The sequence below is a fragment of the Melanostigma gelatinosum genome (genome assembly GCF_949748355.1).
Source record: "Melanostigma gelatinosum genome assembly, chromosome: 6".
NCBI classification, from domain to species: domain Eukaryota; kingdom Metazoa; phylum Chordata; class Actinopteri; order Perciformes; family Zoarcidae; genus Melanostigma; species Melanostigma gelatinosum.
This window is the reverse complement of record NC_136639.1, coordinates 4,087,314-4,111,192: the sequence shown is the minus strand read 5'-3', so window position 1 is coordinate 4,111,192 and position 23,879 is coordinate 4,087,314. Positions and strand designations below refer to the sequence as shown.

The 23,879-nt window shown below is 43.1% G+C and overlaps 1 protein-coding gene across 3 annotated transcripts in view; it reads left to right on the top strand.

Annotated features, from left to right (window-relative positions):
• Positions 1 to 22,945, top strand: part of smarca2 (SWI/SNF related BAF chromatin remodeling complex subunit ATPase 2) — a 31,099-nt gene extending 8,154 nt beyond the window's left edge. For 2 of the 3 annotated variants that reach the window (XM_079270498.1, XM_079270496.1), the window contains 28 exons: positions 147 to 273; positions 719 to 892; positions 1,042 to 1,215; positions 1,784 to 1,957; positions 2,783 to 2,833; positions 3,766 to 3,896; positions 4,729 to 4,789; positions 4,992 to 5,089; positions 5,745 to 5,892; positions 8,627 to 8,790; positions 9,762 to 9,828; positions 9,933 to 10,043; positions 11,229 to 11,471; positions 12,312 to 12,425; positions 13,337 to 13,441; positions 13,775 to 13,861; positions 13,970 to 14,016; positions 14,717 to 14,883; positions 15,209 to 15,372; positions 15,498 to 15,725; positions 16,091 to 16,168; positions 16,358 to 16,576; positions 17,079 to 17,305; positions 18,291 to 18,396; positions 18,752 to 18,853; positions 19,429 to 19,555; positions 19,757 to 19,890; positions 21,223 to 22,945. In XM_079270498.1, the coding sequence (XP_079126624.1) occupies positions 147 to 273; positions 719 to 892; positions 1,042 to 1,215; positions 1,784 to 1,957; positions 2,783 to 2,833; positions 3,766 to 3,896; positions 4,729 to 4,789; positions 4,992 to 5,089; positions 5,745 to 5,892; positions 8,627 to 8,790; positions 9,762 to 9,828; positions 9,933 to 10,043; positions 11,229 to 11,471; positions 12,312 to 12,425; positions 13,337 to 13,441; positions 13,775 to 13,861; positions 13,970 to 14,016; positions 14,717 to 14,883; positions 15,209 to 15,372; positions 15,498 to 15,725; positions 16,091 to 16,168; positions 16,358 to 16,576; positions 17,079 to 17,305; positions 18,291 to 18,396; positions 18,752 to 18,853; positions 19,429 to 19,555; positions 19,757 to 19,890; positions 21,223 to 21,252 (3,658 nt within the window). In that variant the 3' untranslated portion in view covers positions 21,253 to 22,945. The remainder of the gene's footprint in view (positions 1 to 146; positions 274 to 718; positions 893 to 1,041; positions 1,216 to 1,783; positions 1,958 to 2,782; positions 2,834 to 3,765; positions 3,897 to 4,728; positions 4,790 to 4,991; positions 5,090 to 5,744; positions 5,893 to 8,626; positions 8,791 to 9,761; positions 9,829 to 9,932; positions 10,044 to 11,228; positions 11,472 to 12,311; positions 12,426 to 13,336; positions 13,442 to 13,774; positions 13,862 to 13,969; positions 14,017 to 14,716; positions 14,884 to 15,208; positions 15,373 to 15,497; positions 15,726 to 16,090; positions 16,169 to 16,357; positions 16,577 to 17,078; positions 17,306 to 18,290; positions 18,397 to 18,751; positions 18,854 to 19,428; positions 19,556 to 19,756; positions 19,891 to 21,222) is intronic. The other variant, XM_079270497.1, reaches the window with a different exon arrangement.
• Positions 22,946 to 23,879: the final 934 nt, after the last annotated feature.

Genomic DNA, 23,879 nt, shown 5'->3' with positions numbered 1-23,879 from the left:
TGCTGCGTCTCGGAGCGATGAGGCAGGTCTGCCGTCCGTCCAGCGGAGGTTGAGACGCCGCAGTCCGAAAAGTTAGCTTTTTATCGCTCGGCCCTACCGGAGCGGTTGTTACAGTTTGATTTACCGCCGTCGTTGATGCTCCTCAGGCTGCAGGCTCGGATTGCACATCGAATCCAGGAGCTGGAGAGTTTGCCGGGCTCGCTGCCCCCTGACCTGAGGAGTAAAGCCACGGTGGAGCTCAAGGCACTGCGTCTGCTCAACTTCCAGCGGCAGGTACGCAGCGGGGGCTTCGTTTCATCGTCAGTGTTACAGCACAGAGTGTTGATTTACCCAGAATACCTCACTGCTAGAAACACTGCTGGTTTCCTCATTGACCCCTGACATTGAATCCACACCACAGGCGTTAGTTCTACTAACCTGGAGTTTAATCTTTATGAAATATATCACAATAGACAATTAAGCAATTTAACAAGCAATGAAATGGTTAGAAGTTAAAATTACTCTTAAAAATGTGCTTTTTAGTGTATTTTGAAGTAAAAAGACACAACTAAGTAATATTACAAAATCACTTAATGCACATCATGTAAAATAGTAATTTAATTCCAGGTTTATCAAATTTAGTTTTTGCCTCTTGGCAGTTTGATGTATTATTTAAATTTCCTTTTAACGTGCACGGTTTTCGGCGGTACAGATTTAACTAATCCGTGCGTTTCTGCAGCTGAGACTGGACGTGGTGGCGTGCATGAGGCGAGACACCACCCTGGAGACGGCGCTCAACTCGAAGGCGTACAGACGCAGCAAGCGGCAGACGCTGAGGGAGGCTCGCATGACCGAGAAGCTGGAGAAGCAGCAGAAGCTGGAGCAGGAGAAGAAGCGCAGACAGAAACACCAGGTGAGTTCAGAGAAGAGCTGGGTCGGCAAAAAGTCCAGATGAGGAAGAGAGGAAAACATTAAAACAAGACAGCGAGGCGGTAATTCTACCACGTTGTCAAAATAGACATTTAGGCTTCAACAACTTCTGTGACTTGTTTTTGTTTTTAGGAATATCTCAACAGCATCCTCCAGCACGCTAAAGACTTCAAAGAGTACCACCGCTCGATGTCCGGCAAAATGCTGAAGCTCACCCGAGCCATCGCCACCTGGCACACCAACACGGAGCGGGAACAGAAGAAGGAGACGGAGAGAATCGAGAAGGAGAGGATGAGGAGGCTCATGGTAATCTAAGTGCATCACTCCTCTGAGGAGTAAATATCTCACACACACAGAGAGCATACCCTGATAAATACTGTCTGAATATATTCCAGATCCACAGTACGGTACAAAAGCATCTTCATCAGTCCCAACAAACGGACTGGTCCATCTCATATAAGCCACATGAGCTGTCCTTGTTCCTTATTTTGTCAATCCATTCCAAAAGAGATGGAAAACCAGAAAATATTCACATTTAAGAATCTAGAATCAGAGATTTATTTTTATTCTTACTTAAACTTTTAAATCGACAAAATTGTTGGCGAAAAATCGCTTAATTGTTGCAGCTTTACACCCGTTTTCCTATGAATTTGACCTGATAAATACAACGAGTGAGAGTGATAGACGGCGTTCCGGACTCACAGTCAGAGCTAATGAGCCGAGGCAGCTGCCAGCGTGGTAGTAAGTAGAGGCCGTTCGTTCACGACACTGACTCGGAAACAGTATTTCATGTTAACAAGTGTCTTGCTGATAACTGATGCATTTAATACGGCTCCATCGATTCCCATCTCACCACGATCTTCCCCTCTCTCAGGCAGAGGATGAGGAAGGCTACCGAAAACTCATCGACCAGAAGAAAGACAAGCGTCTGGCCTACTTGCTGCAGCAGACGGACGAATACGTGGCCAACCTCACCACCCTGGTGTACGAACACAAAGCTGCACAGGCTGCCAAGGATAAGAAGAAGAAGAAGAAGAAGAAAAAGAAGGTAGGATGAGAAGTGGTTCAGGTGGTGATTATTCACAGGATGTAGCTCCAAGGTTTTTACCATCTACTGTCAAAAAACATGAAAGGAGCAAAACCGTTGTGTGTGGCACTCAACGTAAAACTTTTAAAATAGTTTCAATTTAGCAGTAAACGTCTTTGGGGTGAAAACAGCTCGGTGCTGCTCTTGTTCTTTTTCAGTTTTGCCGAGTGTTCGTCGTTACATGAAGCAAATCCAATCTTCCCCCTCCGAGCACCGCCCGCGATTTAACTGTGAGATGAATTATCACCCGTAATCCCCCTAATCTCATGGGTCGTTATTTAATTTACAATCACATTACCTCCTCTGCGTTTTTTTCAAGCATTGAAAATGGTCTCGAGCTCGGAGACACGGCGGGCTGAGAGCACGCGCTACTCGGCACGTAATTTCACGCCGTCTGTGGGAGAGGCGGAACGAATCGGAGAACTCCGCCGGTGTCGTCTTTGACTGGAACGAACACGTGCACGACGCCCGCTCTGAGATCCCTGACACTGACGTTAGCCGTTTGAAGAGGCTCTTTGTTTAGCCACATCCTGTGTGACACCCATAGACTGTATGTGTGGTGATGATCCCCTAAAAACACAACAAAGTACCCCACATGACCCGTGATAGTCCTGATGGAGAGCTCCTCCTTGCTCTTCAGTGGAGGAAACTATCCCATGATAGAGCCGCCATCATTGAGGAATGACGTAATGCTGCTGTTACCTGTACTCTAAACACACCCTGCTGTTATAGAATAGCGTTTGTGACGATACGTCAGCTGAATGTGTTCATGTGTTTGATGTGTAGAAGGTGGATGGAGATGGTGAAGGCACCAGCGGCATTGGACCCGATGGAGAGGTGAGTCTCAGAGCTTCCTGTTGGTTTTTATTCCTTTTTGTTGTATTGTTTAGCTGTCCAGACATTACTGTTTTCTCACGGCTTTTATATGTGTAGTATTTCATGATCCTATCTGTTTTACACATCGAATCTCAGGCTTTAATATTGTCCTTTGTTTATTTGAGGATATTTAACTATCATTCAAATCTTGTTATGATATTCATGAGATTCTACCCTCGATGATACTGCAACCACAGCACCTCTTAGATAATGAAACAAACAGAGAATTTGAATTCTGATGTGTGAATGCTCGCAGCTTCGCTCAGCTCTTAATTGTGTTCGTCCTCCTTTGCCTCAGAAATGGATACGCTAAGCCCTTAATGGCCAATTTTGGAAGAGACATCCATTAAAGTTGTTTACCTCTGAAGGGGGCTGTTGAAGTCTCAAATGCTGGATTTGAATGAAGATGATGGGTTTGATATCCCTCCGAGTACCATTTAAAGCAATGAATCAGTGAAGCAAGAACAGAACTTCAAGTCATGTTGATCTGAATTGGAACACAGACAGAAATAGAGACAGTTGTCCAGATAGTTTACTTTTATTGTCATACTGATGCCATAGTCAGGTGAAGTGTGCTTTATATCTACTAGGTTCAGGCAATATTACAAGTGACTCAGATTGAGAAAAGATGATGATCACTTTCTAAAACAGTTCAGTTTCTTATTATCGTCAGGGAGAACCACAATCAGCAAACGTTTACTCAGTTATAGATGGCCGATCTGATCGCTAATAATGTCGATAGGCCGTTTTATTATACACAGCATTAACAACGGCAACATGAGGAGCTGCGGCTGTAAGAATGAATTCAGATACTGTCGCTCATTGTTCTCATGTCAAGATAAATAGATAGATCTACCTACACGTTTTCTCCTTTTTGTTTGTTTGTCGTGCAGCCCATTGATGAGAGCAGCCAAATGAGCGAGCTGCCCGTCAAAGTGATTCAGACGGAGACGGGGAAAGTCTTGCAGGGGACCGACGCTCCCAAATCCAGCCAGCTGGAGGCCTGGCTGGAGATGAACCCCGGGTGAGGAGGAGGAGGAGGAGGAGGAGGAGGAGGAGGAGGGGGAGGCACATTACTGCTTAGGAACATCCAAACATAGTCAAAGTCTTGTTTATGTAGTTTGGAAAGTATTTATAAGTTGATATCATGAGTTTCTGCAGGTGGTGCACTTTCTTTCACTGTTGTTTCACTTGCGCTGTTCGCACATAACAGCGACCAGAAGCTTATTTATATTTTACTTCTATTTTACTTTTTTTGAATAACTAATTGAACCGTGGCTAAATCCCGCCCCTTGAACACAGACTGGCCAATCACAGCGTAGCAATCGGAACAGCTCCGACCAGCGTCCGACAGCTATTCGTTCTAGATTTTCCTCATTGTCGAGCTGGTTCAGTGGATGTGGAGCTCGTCGTGGTTAAACGTTGTGTAACTGTGATACTCGTTACATTAACTAACGTTCGCACTTGTGTGCGTTTCCTTAATCTCATTGTCTTCGGTCTCGATTTCCAGTTTGACATCTTAGATGTGTCCTTTTAAAAACATATTGTAGACCCTTGTGCACGCTTCTCTCTGAAGTATTTTTGTTGTTGTGTTCCAGATATTGGATGCTATTTATACAGAGGTGCAGTTAGTGACAGGCGTACTGTGATCTTTAAAAAGGTCAGAATCACGAGGCTTTGTGCTTTTAAAGGAGGTCCAGCCTCTTACGGTGGATTGAGGATTCAGCATCCTAAATAAAGTCATTTTGGGAGCCGCTGCTTTTTAATTCTGCTGAAGGTGTTCATTGTTTGTATGTGTGACTGACGGAGAAGAGTTGTAGTAACTGTACTTCCTGTTTCCCTCCTTTACAAACCAGGTACGAAGTCGCCCCGCGGTCGGACAGCGAGGAGAGCAGCTCCGAGTTCGAGGAGGAGGAGGTCAGTGACGTTGTCCTTCATGAACTCCCTCTGAGGGAGGATGTTTAGATCGGCCTGCACTAAAGACCGAACACAGACAGTAAACACACTCCAGCAGGGGGCTGTAGCTGTATGCACATTGGTAATGCAGAGCCACTTCTCTGGTCTGTCTGTGCTGCTGTTTTTATCTCATTCATGTGTTTATCAACTGTGGCCCTCGAAGGAGGAAGAGGAGGGGGCCAAGGCAGAACCGGAGGAAGAGAAGCTAATCGATCCCAACGGAGTGGAAGTGTTCGTGACGGCTGCCAAGCACATTATCGAGTAATGTATTTACCTCCAACTCTCCCGCTAGTTTCAGGTCCAACTCTTAGCTTACTGGAAGTCTAGTGTTCTTTGTTGGATTAGTTTTTGTGGTATTGTTTAAAAATATATATTAAACATCCAAAGTTAAAAAGATGTTTTTTAACCTTGAATCAAAATAAAAGAATTTCCTTCAGATTTTCATCCGAGTGACCCACTCAACACAGATTATGAATAAATAAAGCTCTGTTTGTTGTGAAGTGGAGCTTCTAATGACGACCAAGACACGTCTGGTTTGAACGGAACACGTTTACTTCTGTAACTGCAGTATTACAACTGTTAGAGTAAACGGAGCGCACTCTTGCACCCGACATATCGGGTTTTTCTACTCATATCATCATCATTGTGAGCATCAATAACACACGTACCATGCTACTTCTTCACAGCAAAAGCACTTCCTGTTTCATCCTCTTCACAATAAAAGTAAACATGCAACTCAAACAATTTACAACACTGTTCGGCTTTGAGCTGTGGCTGAACTCCAGCTGAGCCCCCGGCGTCAGACCGTTCTACGCCTCGAAGCGATCAATCAACTCTTAACGAGCACAGTTCAGTCGGAGTGAGAGTGTTTTTTTTTTAAACGTCTCTTCTTCTTTTACGTCTCACACACATTCAGTTCGACCAAGCAGGACGTGGATGACGAGTACATTGTTCCCACTGGACAGACCAGCATCCAGTCGTACTACGGCGTGGCCCACGCGGTCATTGAGAGAGTGGAGAAGCAGTCGTCTCTGCTGATCAATGGCTCTCTCAAACATTACCAGGTACACACACACACACACACTTTTATTTTAGCTTATTATTTCACTCTACATGAAAAACAACAACGTTGGAGCCTTGTTGTCTCAAATCTTCAAGGTTGATTTTATTTGTCGTTTTGAACAATGAAATGTAAGTTGGAACCTCTTCAGGCTGCACGCTCAAAGAACATATAAACATATAAAATAAAACAGGCAAAGTTATCGGAGGTTGCATTTCATGGTGCGTTCAAGCTCTACTCTGTAAAAATGACTATGGGCGAAGGTCAATTATGACACTATCATGATGAATTCAAATGTAAATGTAAAATAAATGAACTTTTTTGGGTGAGAAACTTTAATACACACAGTTGTGTGACGGAGATGTTTTTACAGTAATATAAAACAGACATTAGAGAAACAGTTAAGACCTGTTTAACTTCGTAACACTAGCTACAACCAACCTATAATACATTACTAAAACCACTAAGATATTCTTTCAACCAAAGCAAGTAATTCAATATGAATACAATCATGTATTTCCTGTTTTGACTATAATAGACGACAATAACAAAGTACAAAGATAGTAGTTAGAATTCTTGAGGGTTTACGTTGACTTCAGGGTGGCTCTACCCCCTCAGAAACATTATATTCACATTTTAGGAAGAATCAATACACCGTGATATACAGCGTTACCGGCCGTTATTTAAATTATACCGTGATGTACATTTTAGGCCATAACGTTCAGCCCTAAGTCAGGATATACATTGAGAGAGTCAAAACTTACACGATGGGAGACTAAATCTGAGTTCTGTGTTTTTAAAGTTTATTTAAACGAGTTCAGACGGAAAACGTGAGTTTTATTCATGAGTTCCTGTCTGGCATTTTTAAATGCAGGCTTTCTGATTAGTTTTCACTTTGAACCAGGACTGTGGATTTTGTCCACCATCTGTTACATTGGAACGACATTAAAACGGGATTTGAACACGTTCAGCACAGACAGGAGGGACAGTTACAGCGACCGGTTAACTCTTGACATGTGTAATCTGTCTTTATTGTTTTAAGACGATACATTTAAGATGTTAATCTTTCTCGATTGTCTTTCAGAGCCACTGGTGACGCATTTAAATGTCTTGTAGTCTTTTAGAAGCTTGAGGCGGTGAATTGTTCTCATCAAACTAGTTCCAGATCCTTCGTCTCGTTTAAACACGAGCTTCTGTTGTAACAACGCCACCACATTGTTTCACAGAGTCTGTCAAGAGGATGAATTATTAATCGTGATGAAACCATACAGTGAGTCATCGCGATGCACCTAAATGATAATAACAAGCACTCACTAACTGAACCGTCTCAGAAAATCAGATTCTTTTTTGCACAAAAGTTCTTAATCTAATGAGAGAATCCTCAGTACTTTCACTCACAGACTGGTTATTTCATACAGAGTGTTCATTTATCGGATGCTCCGCCGTGATAGATCTCGGAGATTTTAAATGACCCGATGGTGAGAGAAGATTTTGTTTCCCTACTTTAATCCCGTCTCTACTGTAGCGAGGGGGAGTGAAGGATGGTGTGTTACAGGAGATACAGGAACTGGTAATTGGATGCTGCGAACATTCTTTTCTCGCAGTCAGGTTGCAGTCCGAGCACTCCTCTGATTTATGGTGTGCTGGGCTGTAAATGAGATGTTGTGGCAGCTCCTTGGGGGGGAAACTGGAGCTGTACAATAATTGGATCAATTGTTTGCTTTGCCAACAGCGAACTCTGTAACAAACCTCCATTCATTTACAGAAGCTTCACATTTATGTCGGACAATTTCACTTATTTCCTGTCAATTATACTCTCTACCGGCCTTATTTCTGCAAAGTTGCAATGAGATCAAAGCACATTCCTATGAAGGGCATGAAATCAGCTCCTTTAGATACACGAGAGCAGCTACAGACACGGTGGAACCTCAGTGGGTAGAAGTGAAAACATGTTATATTATTTATCAAAAGAAGATTCGCCCAAATGTGTGTGATTTGGTTGGAGAGATAGCTCAGAGTAGTTTTGGGGATTTTAAAGTCCTAAACTAATAAGTAACTCAGGACAGATCATCAGTTTTTCCAATTGCATGTAGACGGGCGGAAGAAAAACATTTAGAAATCCACTTTCTGATAATTTTCTATGAGAGCAATTTTTCATATTTTGATCATTTATAATGTGATTTTTCAAAGAGAGAGGCCAGATACTCCCCGGGTTTAGCTTCTTTAGCTGTGGGGATTGGACGGTAGATTAAATATCAAATAAACAGACTGGTTGAAAACGTCTCCTTTGGCTTTGGAAAATGGCAGTCGAACATTTTTCATTATTTTCTGACGACGAATCCGGAAAGTAATCATAATCCATAACACAAACAATCATCAGTTGCGACCCTACTTTCCAGCAGTTTTGCTCTTTAGTCACAGCTGAAAGTGTCAGAAGACATTTAGAAAGAAAGAGCAGGACGTGACATGCAACATGTATGTTCTGGTTACTCAGCTTAGTTCCCATTTAGGATTCAGATTGTCATGCCTGCCCTTTTGAACAAGCTATATATTTGTTACACAGCATTTAGCCTCTTTGACAATTAGACATGCGGTCACTTCCCGTGATCATTTCCTCAAACGCTTCCCAAAGCGCTCCGTGTTTTTGATTTCTATCGTGTGCTTGTCTCTTATGTGCTGGAGGAGAAGCAAAGTGACACATGTTTTCGGCATGCCTTCGTCTCTCTTGTGTTATTTAGGTCCAGGGGCTGGAGTGGATGGTGTCTTTGTACAACAACAACCTGAACGGCATCCTGGCTGATGAAATGGGCCTCGGCAAAACCATCCAAACCATCGCCCTCATCACCTACCTGATGGAGAACAAGAGGATCAACGGGCCCTTCCTCATCATTGTCCCTCTCTCGTCAGTACTCCTCAGCTTGCATCCATCGCGGCTCCCTGAAATACACACATATATGTATATATACACCGTTTTAGAAATTGTTCTCTTTGAGATTGAAATACACCGACACTACCAATCTAAATCACAGGATAGCGCTGTAATGGAGAAGAGGGGAGTCGGGAGTGTTTGCTCAACACTCGTCTGCCTGCGGGGAGTGATGAGTCAGAGTTACTCTCTCTCTATCAAACAGCAGATTGAACGTTGCTTCCTTCACCCTTTTAGTGCCGGTTGAGTCCAAAAGACACGGGATTAAATGTACCTGAAGCAACGTGCTAGCCGAGCAACATTGGGGCTACAAACAACCCACAATGCAACATTGTGTAGGAGACTTTGTTACATTAGAACTCCTAGAATACCTGATGCTGCGAATCCACTTTATTAAAATCTCATCTTCTATTCAGGCCAGTGTGGAAGGAGCAAAACCTTCCAGCTGAAATAAATTGCAACAAATAAGCCCACATTAAATCAGATGTCTCGCTGTTTTCTGACTATTAATCCCTTCAAACTCTTCAAACACAACCCTCTCCACATTTTACCGAATTAGTATTTCATTTTTTTTTTCACGGTAGCTTACCACTGCGGGCGTTAAAGGATTAGAGTGAACAACGGGTGTGTTCTTCCTTTTGTAGTCAAACTGAGCACAGCAGAGGCTCGACTTTCAATGTCAAATGTTCTCTTGAACATGCAGAGTGAGCTCATGTGGAGCAAAGCTTTAAACGCACAGTTCTGTGGGAAATTTAAGCTAATGAGTCACAGAGAGGCAGAGTCTGTTGAGCTCCAGAGCGAGATTGACGGTAAAATGCAGCAGAATACAGCAAAGCGGGGTTCAGGTTCAACTTCTGGCTTTATACAACGTCTTTCAGAAGCGAGGAGTTGGTCTAGAATTGTTCTAAATTGAGACCGCTTTCTTACATGTGTGTTTTTTCTTCCAGGACTTTGTCTAACTGGGTCTATGAACTTGACAAGTGGTCGCCCTCTGTGGTCAAAATTTCTTACAAAGTAAGAATCTTGTTTTATGTATCTTTTCTGTCACTCCCCTGTTTGCTTTTGACCGACTTACGACAGAAAGTTTTCTTCTTTTCTTCGTGTCTCCCCGATGGAAGGGCACCCCCGTGCTGCGCCGTGGGCTCGTGCCTCAACTCCGCAGCGGGAAGTTCAACGTCTTGCTGACCACCTACGAGTACATCATCAAGGACAAGCACATCCTGGCCAAGGTGAGGGAGATCAAAGCTTTGTCGTCTTTGCAGAATCCACTCCTCGGGCATGCACTCAACTGCCGTTTTGTACACTTCATATACACACACACACACACACATATATACACAGTGTCCCATATATTTCTGCTTTGATTTATCGACGTTTGGAGGAGACCTGAGCCCGGTGCGCTGCAGTCGATCCTGCTCGTAATAAAGGAACTCAACCAGCTTCAGAGCATCTTTCAGAATAGAAAGAAGTCTGCTGTTTGCTGTGCTCTCTTACAATGCAACTATCAGTTTAATGTCTAATACAGACATTGAACTTATTAACAGTGTATATGTCATAGTTTCAAGGATGTAAGCTTTATTACTGACTGCACAAAGTGTGTATTTGTACACACACAGTCGGACTACTTTTAACATCCGCACCAGATCGGGGAAATCATTTATCTTGGTCTCGGTGTAGTGTGTGTTTGTGTGCCGGTACACGCACACTCATTCTGATGCTGGCTGGAAAGTGTCATGAAAAGAGATCACTCAAATATATTTTTGCTTCAGATGGGAAACACTTCAAGGAGCTGGCTTCATCTCACACTTAGACATTTAGCAGTTTGTCAGACTCTCCACCGGTGGGAGCTTTTCATTCCTTCATTTCAGCACTTGTTTTGTAGCCCTATACACAACTATATTTCTTCTCCCAGACATGGCACCTTGTTAAATGTGGCCCTGGAGACACCTACTGCAGCGGGAGCTACCACAGAGGCGTTATATGTTATATTTCTGTCTGTCTGTATGGACAGATTTTGTCTCCACAATAGCATCGCCACCGACACTTTAAGCCCCTTTTGTGCCTTAAGATTTGGCATCGCGGTTGATGTGATCCCATCGCTAGATGGTCTCTAGTGTTTTGTGTCAGATTTCACGACAGTACGTCTCTGAGTGAGCAGAATGCTTTTTCTTTTATTAAGATATTAATTAAGAAGAAGGTTTACGTGTATGAGCGTATGAAATGAGAGAGGGAATCTGTATGCAGCAGTGTTGTTTGCCCTGAGTGGGAGTCAGAGTAGGAAGTCAAACTTTTCTTCTCTGCAGTCGCTCTTCAGCTCCTTTGCGATCATAAATATTCTGAATGCAAATTAAGGCATGTTCGTGTTGTTGCTCGTGTGGAAGCGGCGGGTCCAATAAGTCTCCCTCCACATACAGATCCGTTGGAAGTACATGATCGTGGACGAGGGCCACCGCATGAAGAACCACCACTGTAAGCTGACCCAGGTGTTGAACACCCACTACGTGGCTCCGCGCCGCCTCCTCCTCACCGGCACGCCGCTGCAGAACAAGCTGCCCGAGCTGTGGGCGCTGCTCAACTTCCTGCTGCCCACCATCTTCAAGAGCTGCAACACCTTCGAGCAGTGGTTCAACGCCCCGTTCGCCATGACGGGAGAGAGGGTACGTAGCAGGAGGATTCTCAAGTCTGCCTTTAAGTTTGCTGAAACACACACACACAGGAGATCAAATGCTCTTCATTCTATTCTGTATGTGTGCCGTTTACCTTCAGGAGCAGAATCACAGCATCCGAGGCTTTAACCAATGACTTTATCTCCTACGGTTGTTTAATTTGATTTATTAGCAGAGGAGACCAAATCTGTTGTGTGTGTCTCAGTTGAAAATCAAAAAAAGAATCGACATTTTTCACCCCATAAGAAACCTGCAGTTGTTAAAAAATGTCTTCTGACCCCCAAGAACCTCCCAGAGAGAGAGCATAAAGTCCACATATAACTTTGTGAATGTTTTTGAGATGCTAAACTAAAACTAAAACTATCGTGTATATCTTATGAAAACTGATAAAAGCTTACCTCAGATCCGTCCGTGTTTTACGCGAGCGTGAGTTTTAAAAAATGACTCGTAAAACCACCGATACTGGGCAGCGTCGTGGACTAATCGTGGTTTTATTAAAGTTATAAAAGTTTCTGCAGAGCCGAGATGGGAGACTTTTGTGACGAGAATTCATAATTTTTATTGGGTGAAAAAAATAGGATATGTCTCCTGCAATCAATCAACTTGTCGGCTACTTTTTGGTAGAAGTGGATGGTTACTAGTGCAGCAGTCTTGAATGCAAATACAGGGAAAAAACATTCCCTCTGTGTTGTTGTATCAGCTTGCACTGCAGTTTTAAGGACGCATCATCCGGTCAGAGTGAGCTGCTGCGGTGCTTCATCCTGCTGACCAGCATGCATAGCGCAACACTTAGCGACGCGTTGTCTCACACATGCTCTCTGGCTTGTTTAGGTCGACCTAAATGAGGAGGAGACCATCCTGATTATCCGGCGTTTGCATAAGGTGCTCCGCCCCTTCCTGCTGCGCAGACTGAAGAAGGAGGTGGAGTCTCAGCTGCCAGAGAAGGTGAGACGTCTGCCTTGATTTTGATGTCGCGCGGTTATATTTTCTGCGTCTCACTACACTACAGCGTCTGACTCGTCTGTTTTCATTACATTAGTATATTCCAAGTAAATATTGGCAAATATTATTAAAACAGAGCACGTTTCTTTAAGTTAAAAATAATTCCTGTGGTGGAGTTAATAACTTCTGCAGAGTGTGTGTTTTTTATAGAAACAGGGCTCTTATCTCATGGTCACGTACAACCTTTTTCATTCTTATTTAGAGGTTGTTCACACTTTTAAATGAAACCTTGGTTGCACAGACACCCTTGAAATGATCCGTAATTTACTACTTCCATCAGTTATTAGAGGCCGCAGCCTCGTAACTGCTGGAGCGAGCAACTTGAAGCCTGACAACTAATGTGCATCTTTCCTCTTAAGGATCCAATATTCTCTGTGGCCCTGGTGTGCATTTATTTAACGAAGCAGCGAATTAACTGCAATAAAAGCATTTATGGTAAGTGGGTCGTCCCATCACAGTGATGCAGAGACGATCATCATCTGAACTGAGTGGATGAGAACAATGTGGCCGTCGCTGATTCCCAGAAGCATCTTAAGGATAAGATGATCGAGTGTCCCGAAAGCATGTAAACAGAAGAGGATGATAGATTAATGAGAGACTCCCATCCTCTCGTAGGAGGCTGAGAGCATCTTGAGAAGCTCCGGGAACTAAAGACGACATGTTTTATAGGTCCCACATTGTGGAAATTGAGATGTACACGTCTTGTTTTCATTGTAAAGCGAGTCTGGGTGCAATTTAAATACTGTGAAAGTCTCAAAACCCTCAATTTGTGTAGAAATGCACACAGCCTGTTTTCAGCTCGCCCCTGGAGAGGCTCTCTCACTTACGCGTCTTCTTTGTCGTCGTTCCCACAGGTGGAGTATGTGGTAAAGTGCGACATGTCTGCCATACAGAAGGTTTTGTACCGCCACATGCAGAGAGGCATCCTCCTCACCGACGGCTCGGAGAAAGACAAGAAGGTAAACGCAACGAGACCCTCGTGGCTTCACTGTACGTCTCTGCTTTGTGTGATCAGTGAGTGGCGTGATGTGACTCACCGAGCTGTAGAGATAACAGAGAACTGATATGTACAGTTTCCTCAGTTGTGTTTTTAACGCTCAATAAATATCGACACAACCACCGTTTTATGTGAACGCAACGTGCCGACGCACATTCGCTGTAATCTGGCCAAGAAATACCGCCCGGTAACACAACACAATAACCTGTGTGTGATGTTTCCAACATTTTTAAGAGGCGTTTGTGTCACATAAAGACAAGTATCGTTGTTTTCATCTGCCATTCAACGTCTGCAGGGCAAAGGAGGATCAAAGACCCTGATGAACACCATCATGCAGCTGAAGAAGATCTGCAACCATCCGTACATGTTCCAGCACATTGAGGTGAGTGCCGGCTGATGAAAAGCTTCTGGAGACTGAACACGGGAAAATATGCCGCTGCTCTCCTCTTGTGCATGTCTGTGTTGAACCAGTGAATGTTTTCTGTCGTAGGAGTCTTTTGCTGAGCACTTGGGCTTTCCAAACGGCGTCATCAGTGGGTAAGTCTGACAACGATAAACAGCCCCATCACACACCTCATTTTAGTGTGTTTCTATCACCCGTTGGAGGTGACAGAATCCTGCCTTTGAAGACGTATTATGCACTGTTATGTGTATATATACTATTTAGTATCACGTCTACGAATTTGTTTATAAAACACTGGCAAAGTACATTTGTAAGTGTTTATTATTGTGCAGTCATTTTCAACAATTACTTCCCTTATGAAGAAATATTTCATATGATTACAATGTTTTAGCATGTAATGTGTTTGTAACCAGCCTTTACTGACAGGTGCCCACAGGATCTCGTTGCGGATAAATGCATTAATCAACATAAATATCTGCTGACGTTCAAATATGCTGACGTTCAAATAGCAAATGAGAACAACCTGAAACAGGATAAGACCGGAGTAACACTAAAGTGCAGTGTAAGATATGGATCACTATTTGATTTAATTACAGGCAGCAGCACACAGAGGAGTTACTCACATCTTTTACTTCAATAGAAGAAGAAATACCACGGTGTAGAAGTACTCTGTTACAAGTAAAAGCCCCGCATTCAAGTATTACTCAAACATCAAAATATACTTAAAGTACTCGCTAGCATGCTGAGCCACAGTGAAGCCTCACAGAGTTTAATAATGAATATAGAGGTAATGGTGATCTACGTCACATCTTTTGCTGCATTACCTCCACCCAGACTGGACCTGTATCGAGCCTCGGGGAAGTTTGAGCTCCTGGATCGCATCCTGCCGAAGCTGCAGGCCACCAACCACAGAGTCCTGCTGTTCTGCCAGATGACCACTCTCATGACAATCATGGAGGACTACTTCGGCTACCGCAACTTTCAATACCTACGTCTCGACGGTAAGCTCGCACCTCTTGTTGTGTTGAAGAATTCTATCCTCATCAAACCTACAGGTGGTTACAGCTTAATAAAGCGGGAAAACAATAATCATTTCAGCCGCTCTGAAGTCGGTGTCGACTCTCAATGTTGTCGTCATCTGTCGTGGTTATTTGTATGAAACACACAATTCAAATGACACACCTGTCTCCAACGTTAGTTTAAGAGTTTTTTTCTCCTACTAGTAGTAAATTAGTAAATGTAAAATGGCCGAAAAACAACGTGAACAATAACATTCGGGCGAGGAAACATTTAGAAAATCTGTTTTAAGTGACTTTGGTGTTTCAGGATCCACCAAGGCTGACGACCGAGCAATGCTGCTGAAGAAGTTTAATGAGGAGGGATCGCAGTACTTCATCTTCCTGCTCAGCACCAGAGCCGGCGGCCTCGGCCTCAACCTGCAGGCTGCAGACACGGTCGTCATCTTTGACAGTGACTGGAACCCCCACCAGGTACGTCCACCACTAGATTTTATTATTAGAACCTGCAAAGTGTGTCAGTCTTGTTGTTTTGTGTTTCCTCTTTTACTTTAAGGCAACTGAAATGATCTCTCTCGTTTCCTTTTTGCTGACTCCAGGACCTGCAGGCTCAGGACCGGGCTCACCGCATCGGTCAGCAGAACGAGGTGCGTGTGCTCCGTCTCTGCACCGTCAACAGCGTGGAGGAGAAGATCTTGGCAGCCGCCAAATACAAACTCAACGTGGATCAGAAGGTCATCCAGGCGGGCATGTTCGACCAGAAGTCCTCGGGCCACGAGCGCCACGCCTTCCTGCAGGCCATTCTGGAGACTGAGGAGCAGAATGAGGTGCGGTGCGAGTCCGTCGCTTGTGTTCAGTTTATTAAGATCTATTGTTAATTTTAGGAGGAAGACGAGCTGTTTGTGCTTGATCAGATATGTTCATATAAAAAATGTATGAAGCCCTGAATGGATTTTTCTCCCTGGAGTTAAATTATGCATGCAGCTTTTGATTGAGTTATTGCAGAGACAGCTCTTTAGATATGATCAGCCAACCTTCACTTTTAATATTGCATGTTTTTGTAATGCAATCTCAGCTTTTTAATTCGTATTTGATGAAATCTGTAAGCCGTTCGTGAGCCATTACTTTTGAACTGTTTTGCTGAAACTGTTAAAAACTCTGCTGTTTGATGTTTTTCCGAATGTTACTCCAGGAAGAAGACGAGATACCCGACGACGAAACCCTCAACCAGATGATAGCCCGCAATGAAGATGAATTTGAGCTCTTCATGGTAAGAAAAGCACATATTTTTCTCATCCACATTTTAAATTGCAGAGTGAAACTTTGTAATTCAGAGCAGAAGCTTGTTCTCCTCCGTCTACCCCCCCCAAAATAAGTCACGTCGAGACCATTAGTCAGTTTAAATGACTCGTGTCACCATCTGCTGTTTTGACCGAATGTGTCCTTTCCTCTTCTGCAGCGCATGGACATGGACCGCCGCCGCGAGGAAGCCAGGAACCCAAAGCGTAAGCCTCGTCTCATGGAGGACGACGAGTTGCCTTCTTGGATCATCAGAGACGAAGCCGAGATCGAGCGGCTCACGTACGAAGAGGAGTCGGAGAAGATGTTCGGCCGAGGATCGCGCTGTCGCCGAGACGTCGACTACAGTGACGCGCTGACTGAAAAACAGTGGCTGCGGGTAAAGACTGAGCGTCTTATGTCATCTCGATCTGTGACATTTAATGTTTTTATCCAACCGACCGTGTCTGTGACTCTCAGCCTGAATCCCATTTGTTCCTACAGAAGAGGTGAATGTTTACAAAAAGAAGTCACAAATACATAGTTTTACATTTCTTTTAAGAGGTTCAATAAATCGGTGAACCGCTGACCACTGTCGTTTTTAACAATGGGACGTTTCCTCAACCGTAACTGGATTGAATGCAAAGGTTGAGTTTAGCCTGAAGCTAACGGCTCACAGTCACTCACACCAAATACACAGTGACGCTCTCCCCCACAGACACTTCTCAGGCAGATCCATTTAATTGACTGTGGCTCAGAACAAACAACTTTGAGACGCTTTCGCTGTAGTTCAGAGAGGCTCTATTTTAAAAGAAGAGCATGAATAAAATGCTATGAAGCACATCTACAAAAGCTTGAAGTGACTCAGCATTAACTCTGTCTTCGCTCTTTGTCGTCTCCAGGCCGTTGAGGATGGAAACCTGGAAGAGATGGAGGAGGAGATCCGGCTGAAAAAGCGCAAACGCAAGAGACGCCAGGACAAGGACTCTTCCAGCAGAGAGGACGGAAGCTCCTCCAAGGCCAAGAAGAAACGTGGCCGTCCACCGGCTGAGAAACACTCGCCCAACCCCTCCAAACTCACCAAGCAAATGAACAGCATCATCGATACAGTCATCAACTACAGAGACGGGTAGGCACTTACGATATCTCAATCAGTCCGGCCGTCTAAACCAGCGGCGGAAACATCTGATGCTTGAGACAAATATCTGCACCCTCCACGTCCTGTTAGGTGTCAGATCGACGTCCTCGCTGACTAATTACGCTGACTGTGCATCAGGCTGCGACGGTGTCCGACGCGTGTGCGAGAGCGCCGCAGTACTGTGGCTCAACACGCATCCTGTGTAGACACTGATGGAGGACTGAAAATAGTGCTGCTGTGCTTTAACATGGCCAGTGAAGATGAGGAGGCACAACCGCTGCAGGCCGGAGGAAGGTGTTTGGAGACGAAGCCTAGTTGCACCTCACACGTAATCCTGCATACAGCACTGAAATATACTTTTTTTTAAAGCACTTTTGCTGAGAAATCTGATGAGGACAACCTGTAAAATTCCGTAAATGTTAAAAAAAGAAAATAAACTATAAAATTCAAGTGTAGTTTTAACAGACGGCTCTTTGTTGTGCTGTTGTCAGACACTTGGAATAAAAACATGAAAGTAAAAGCCAAAAGCCTTTGAAACACTTCCATGAATCTCCATTAAATGATGGATTTCCTCAGATAACGTTGCAACAAATCGAGTTTCATAATTTAAATCACAATCTAACAAGTCATTTCTGCTGGATTTCATCAGCTAACCCGCGCAGCACTTTCATGTCGACTGCACCGCGTCACAGTGCGACGTTACTCCTTCACAAAGTTATGATCAATCCCAGAAACGTGTTTTTCTAGAATAACTTCCAACATTTCCAGACTACCTTCATCTGCCCGAGTGGGCGACTGTCGACTGTCCAGACAGCAGGAGACGGTGTATAAGCCTTCAATGTGAATATGTAAATTGTTAATATTCACGTAAACTGGACACAGAATTCTCTGGAGGGTTAAAGGGAAACTTCTTGGGTCGAGATCTGCTTGTGAACGAGGTTCATTAATGATGTGAAATGATTTTTTGTGTTCTCAGGTCAGCAAGACAACTAAGCGAGGTCTTCGTCCAGTTGCCGTCCAGGAAGGAGCTCCCAGAATATTACGAGCTGATCAGAAAACCTGTGGACTTCAAGAAGATCAAGGTGTGTTCACCTTCACCCAGCTGTTAATACGATGAGCAGTGGAGGCAAAGAGCAGCAGCTGAACATCGCTGCTGCTCTTCTTTGTTTTCCGTGAAACTGAGACAAACGTTTTTTATTTTTGAACTAGTAACCAAACAAGAAATATTCATGTCAACTTTGAGAAATATACATTTTAAATGAATAACCGATAAGTAATAGTGAGTATTTGCATCCCAAATTAACTTCATGACAATTCACATCATAAATACAGAACAGTCTTTTAAATGTAAGAATGTCACAACAGTTGAGAGCTCACAGAGCCGAGAGAGACGAGTTTGAATCAAGCCGGAGTGTTTCCTCTTCTTCTTGTCATCAGGATCGCGTGAGGAACCATAAGTACAGAGGAGTCGGAGACCTGGAGAGGGACGTGATGCTGCTCTGTCACAACGCTCAGACCTTCAACCTGGAGGGGTCACAGGTCAGCTTCCCCCGGCTGGAATGGGAGTTTCTCCGATTGATTTTTCTCTTTGTGCCGCGTGCTACGCCGCCTGCTACGCCGCGTGCTACGCCGCCTGCTACGCCGCCTGCTACGCCGCCTGCTACGCCGCCTGCTACACCGCGTGCTACACCGCGTGTCTGTGTAACGGAGAACCAGAAGCCGACTGGTTTTCAAGTGGCGCTGCGGTTCAATGAGTCCCGGATGGCCGTCGGCTGCTGTCCGTCTTTCAGTCGTGTAATGTCTTCTTAAATCCATGCCTCACTTTAGTTGAATCAAGAGAAAACCGTGTCTTTATTAGATTCGATTATTTATAATTCATCCAGTTCAATTTGAAATCTGACAATAAATATTGTTGAGATCCAGTTGAACTTTCTTTATTTCCTTTGACCGTCAGTTGTTGACTACATCCATTAATGTGTAATCTCGTCTCTTTTATTAAACCAGTCCACGTCCGTCTTTGTCCATATTCCCAGTAAAACATATCGTTCACGCTGTTTCGAGGAGCTGATTCTGTTTTCCCGTCTCTGATTTCTTTCTCTTTTTCTCCCCCACAGATATACGAGGACTCCATCGTCCTTCAGTCCGTGTTCAAAAGTGCCAGGCAGAAGATTGCCAAGGATGAAGAGAGCGAAGACGACAGCGACGAGGACGAGGACGACGAGGATGAATCGGAGGCTGAGGGTAGGACACACCGCTTCCAGGAAGTGAATATGAATACACACGCATGCACTCATTTAAATTCAACACCATGAACCCGGAGTCTTTGTTTGTCTGTCTGTATGTGCGTATGTCCTTCGTATATATATCGCCGTTCTATATAAATACACTTTATATAGACTTTAAATGCTGCCTTCTTCTTCTTCTTCTGCTCCATTCATTCAGCCAAGGCCGTGCGGGTGAAGATCAAGCTGAGTAAGGAGGCGCGCAGCCACGACAAAGGCAAGAAGAGGCAAAGCCGAGGGAAGGCCAAGCCGGTGGTCAGCGACGACGACAGCGACGAAGACCTGGACGACAACGTAGGTCGTCTTAGTACAGCAAACAACCACCTCGGGGAACTTTTACTCAGCAGCGTTGTGAATGTGCAAATGAGAGAAAAACATTCAAATAAGATTACAAGCATCAAGTAAGTTTGATGATTTTGGCCACCGCAGCTGTGAAATCCCTGATTGAGAAACATGAGGAATAGAAACAGCACGCTGAGGGCTGCTGAACAATGTTTCATCCAAAGCATGCTGATTTCCTTCAAGCTGTCGAATCAGCTGCTGTCTCACACCGGGGACGCCGGGAGCTGCAGAAGAAAAATCTGACGTTAAAGTAATTTAAAGAAACACAGCTGCTGTGAAACACAGGAGTTGGGCTTTCTACCAAAGACGCTCTTTACAAGAGCAGATGTTGATCATTCAGGTAGTTCGTGGAGAGAAACAAACATCAGTTCCACAGCAGTGAGTGATGAAGTTTAGGTTTGAAGCATGCGAGTTGAGATCCACGTATGTTTCTTCCTTTCAGTCCACATCTCATTTTTTAAACACATCAATAATGTTAATGTTGACATTTCTTACCATATTTATAAATAAATCTGTATTTCGTGGTGGAAAACGGCTCCATCTGCTGTTTTATATCATAGTCCTAATCTTCTTTTCATTTGATAGAGTTTCGTGTTTTTCGGACGAATGTACGTCATTGAATAATAATAATAATCGCACCAGATGAGCGTAGTTTCGTCTCTCGGCCCCTCTGCCCACTATTCATTTATCTTTACAAAAACACCTTTTCATGAATTGGAAAAGAACGCACGACATGCAACACAGAACGAAATAAAATCCATCCAGGGAATCTACAATGTAGTGAAATGAACAGAGCTTTTGTGTCCTACGTGATTAAATATTCTACAGTGACGACGTCTCTCAGTCATAACTCTATTTAACTGTACTACGCACCTTCCTTTGTGATTACTCTGCTCTTCAAACCGACCGACATCCGTCTAATTTGCTGCCAGCACAATGAAACCGGTAATGATTGAAGCCATGGCTACCACCACTTACGGTAGTCCTCATTATGATACAATTATCTTACCACGTGTTGCATTAAGAAACATTAGTAGAAAAGCTGTAAAATGTAGGATATAATATGATGCGGTGGTAGACGGGTGACAGATTAATGCAGGGCTGTTTTCAGTCTGAATCCTCGCTCACACAGAAGTATAACTCCAGTTACAGAACATGATAAACACATTTTGATATTCTGCCGCCTCTCGACAGATAATACACCTTAAATCACACGGCTTCCTCCTGTCTCCTCTTTGTCGGCCGTTGAACCTCTTAATGCCTTTCATCTCTGTCTTTCCGCAGGATCAGTCTGACAAGAGCGACGATGACTGAGGACGAGAGGGCATCGTTTATCGCACTTATAAACAGAAAGGACAGTATCTTCCATCACCGTTTGTTCAGGTCCATATTCCGTATTTTTGTTCATTTGTCCTCTTCGTTTATCTGTAGTGTGTTTTGTCGCACCATCTCCTCCCAGGTTAGAAATGTATTACTAATAATCGGTAAGCTACAGCAATACCAATCTGCTTATATTCCTGTTTTTAAGACAATTTTTTTAGTATATTTTTTAACTCTGTGCTTTAAAAGCTGATTTAAATTGTGTATGAAAAAAGTAATGGAAGGCAAAAAAGATTTGGTCATGTTATCACTATTTGGTCATGTTATCACTATTTGGTCATGTTATCCGCGCTTTTGCTTGATTTGTACTTGCTTGCACTTTTAGAACATGAAATATTAATATCAAAATTAAAGAAAAAAAGTGTAATAAAAACAAACTGATATCTACAATTTGGAGAACCACTGGTGCTCAAAAAGAATAAAAAGCAATCAATAAAGTTTAAAATGTTTGGATTCACCGTTTCACTTTGTTGCAGTGCCAAATGTTAGAGAAATTGATCGTTTGCTAAACCCCGCCCCCCAACCAGCGATTGTCCAATCGTAGCCTAGAGTTTGGTGTCTTTACAAAACCAAAAATAAAAGAGCAAACATTAAGCGAACAGCGTGTTTATCTGCTCTAATGTTAACAGCAAATGTTTGTTTGTCCAGCTTAAACAGTCCCACACAAATACACTGTATTATTGTTATCAATAACAACACATACTGAAGTTTATCAAAGTTACTTTCAAGGCCAAGAAGAGCTTCACTTACTTACTGTAATCAAGCTAAAGCTGCAGTCATTAGCACGTCCGGCTGACAAGTTTACTGCTGTAAATCCTGACCCCCAAACCACATCTTGAACTCACTGGGTCACATCATTTTTTGGGGGGATTATCGGACACATAAATAAAAAGCTCAGTTCAGGACTGAAACGTTCCCTCCAGTCAGTGGAAGCTGCTCTGATGATATCAGAGTTCAGGTCAACGTTAGCGGCTCTATTGGGTTTAGAGAAGGGACTAACAGCCAAACTCAAGATACTGAATATTGTGTTATTTGTCAAACTCATTGATTGGTCCTCATTCTCAACACCTTTTCTCTTGTTACGTTGAATGTGAAAACTTATCGTTTAGTCTGTAAACTGAGCAGCCAAACAGGGTTAGATTAGAACAGAATAAACTGTTTCAATCGTTTTCATTGTAATTTAAACATCATATATCTGTCATTAATCTATTATTTCCATGTTTTCTAAATGGATCGTCATCACTGGTGACGACGTCAACATTAAAGCTCTCGATTTAAAATGAGTCGGCTGGAAACGGATGTTTCCGCCGCCTCATGAAGCTAACGTTAGCTCAATTAGCTAGCTGCTGCAGCTACAGCTTCAGGAGTGATTTCAGCTAAATTGACGCTTGCAAGCTAGAGATGAGAAGCCTGCTTTAGTCTGACATACAAAATACCCATGATGTAATTTGGACAGTAACCTGCCACCATTTTCATTAAAAACTACCAGAATAGGAAGCTTGACAGGCGTAGCAAAAGTAACTACGAGGGGCGGGGCTTAGCGAACATTAAATTCTGAGATCTTTTAGAGCGTAAATGTTTTCTTAAGTCTCTCTCTCTCTCTCTCTCTCTCTCTCTCTCTCTCTCTCTCTCTCTATATATATATATATATATATATATATATATATATATATATATATATATATATATATATATATATATATATATATATATATATATACTATATATATGTTACAGCCAGCACAACAAAATGACAGTTGTTGCTCGATGACATGATTCTTTGAGGTGACCATAAATGCTGGATGCTTTGTTTTTTTAAATTCCGCTTTTATTAAGAGAAATGTAACCTTGCTTCATGTAGGCGGCACATCATTTAGCTCCGACTCCATGTGTTTCATGTATCCGTTCCTCTAATGTGTTCAAGTTGTCGTGTATCAGAGCCGATGCTTTGGACTTTGTTGTTATCATTTTCTCCCTCAGAAACGATACTTTGGGTTTTTTTAAAATGAGAAACTGGTCACTGGGGAAACATCTTGTGTTGTTGAATAAAACCAACATCTATCGTAGCTGTTTAAAGCGTCCGGAAACAAACCGATTGTAAAGGAACAAGTCTTTTTACAGACTGTTAAAGACGGTCAACAACAGAAAATATTACAAAGAAAAGTGTTGTGGGATTTCAAAAATTTCGAGTACACCGGTTTATTTCAAACAATGTATTGATTTATGATTTATTTGGATTGAGGTGTTTGTGTTCCTGTTTTAGTTTGAGCCCTCACTTTATTGGTTTGTATCTCATTTGTAGCATGAACTCTTTTGGCAATATACTGTGCACATGCAGATATATATCTTCTTTTTAGTTTGTTGGTGTAACATGTGCTTGCCGACTCTCCGTAAGTGTGACTTAATCTTTGCTTTCTTTGCACAGTGTCTTTGTGGTTGTATCTCATAGCCCAGGGCAAATAAAATCTCACCGATTTTCCACACAAAACAAAGGTTTCAGCGTTTCTTTTCTACCATCCACAGTGATTGTGTAGCAGTTTTTTGCAATGCACATGGAATAT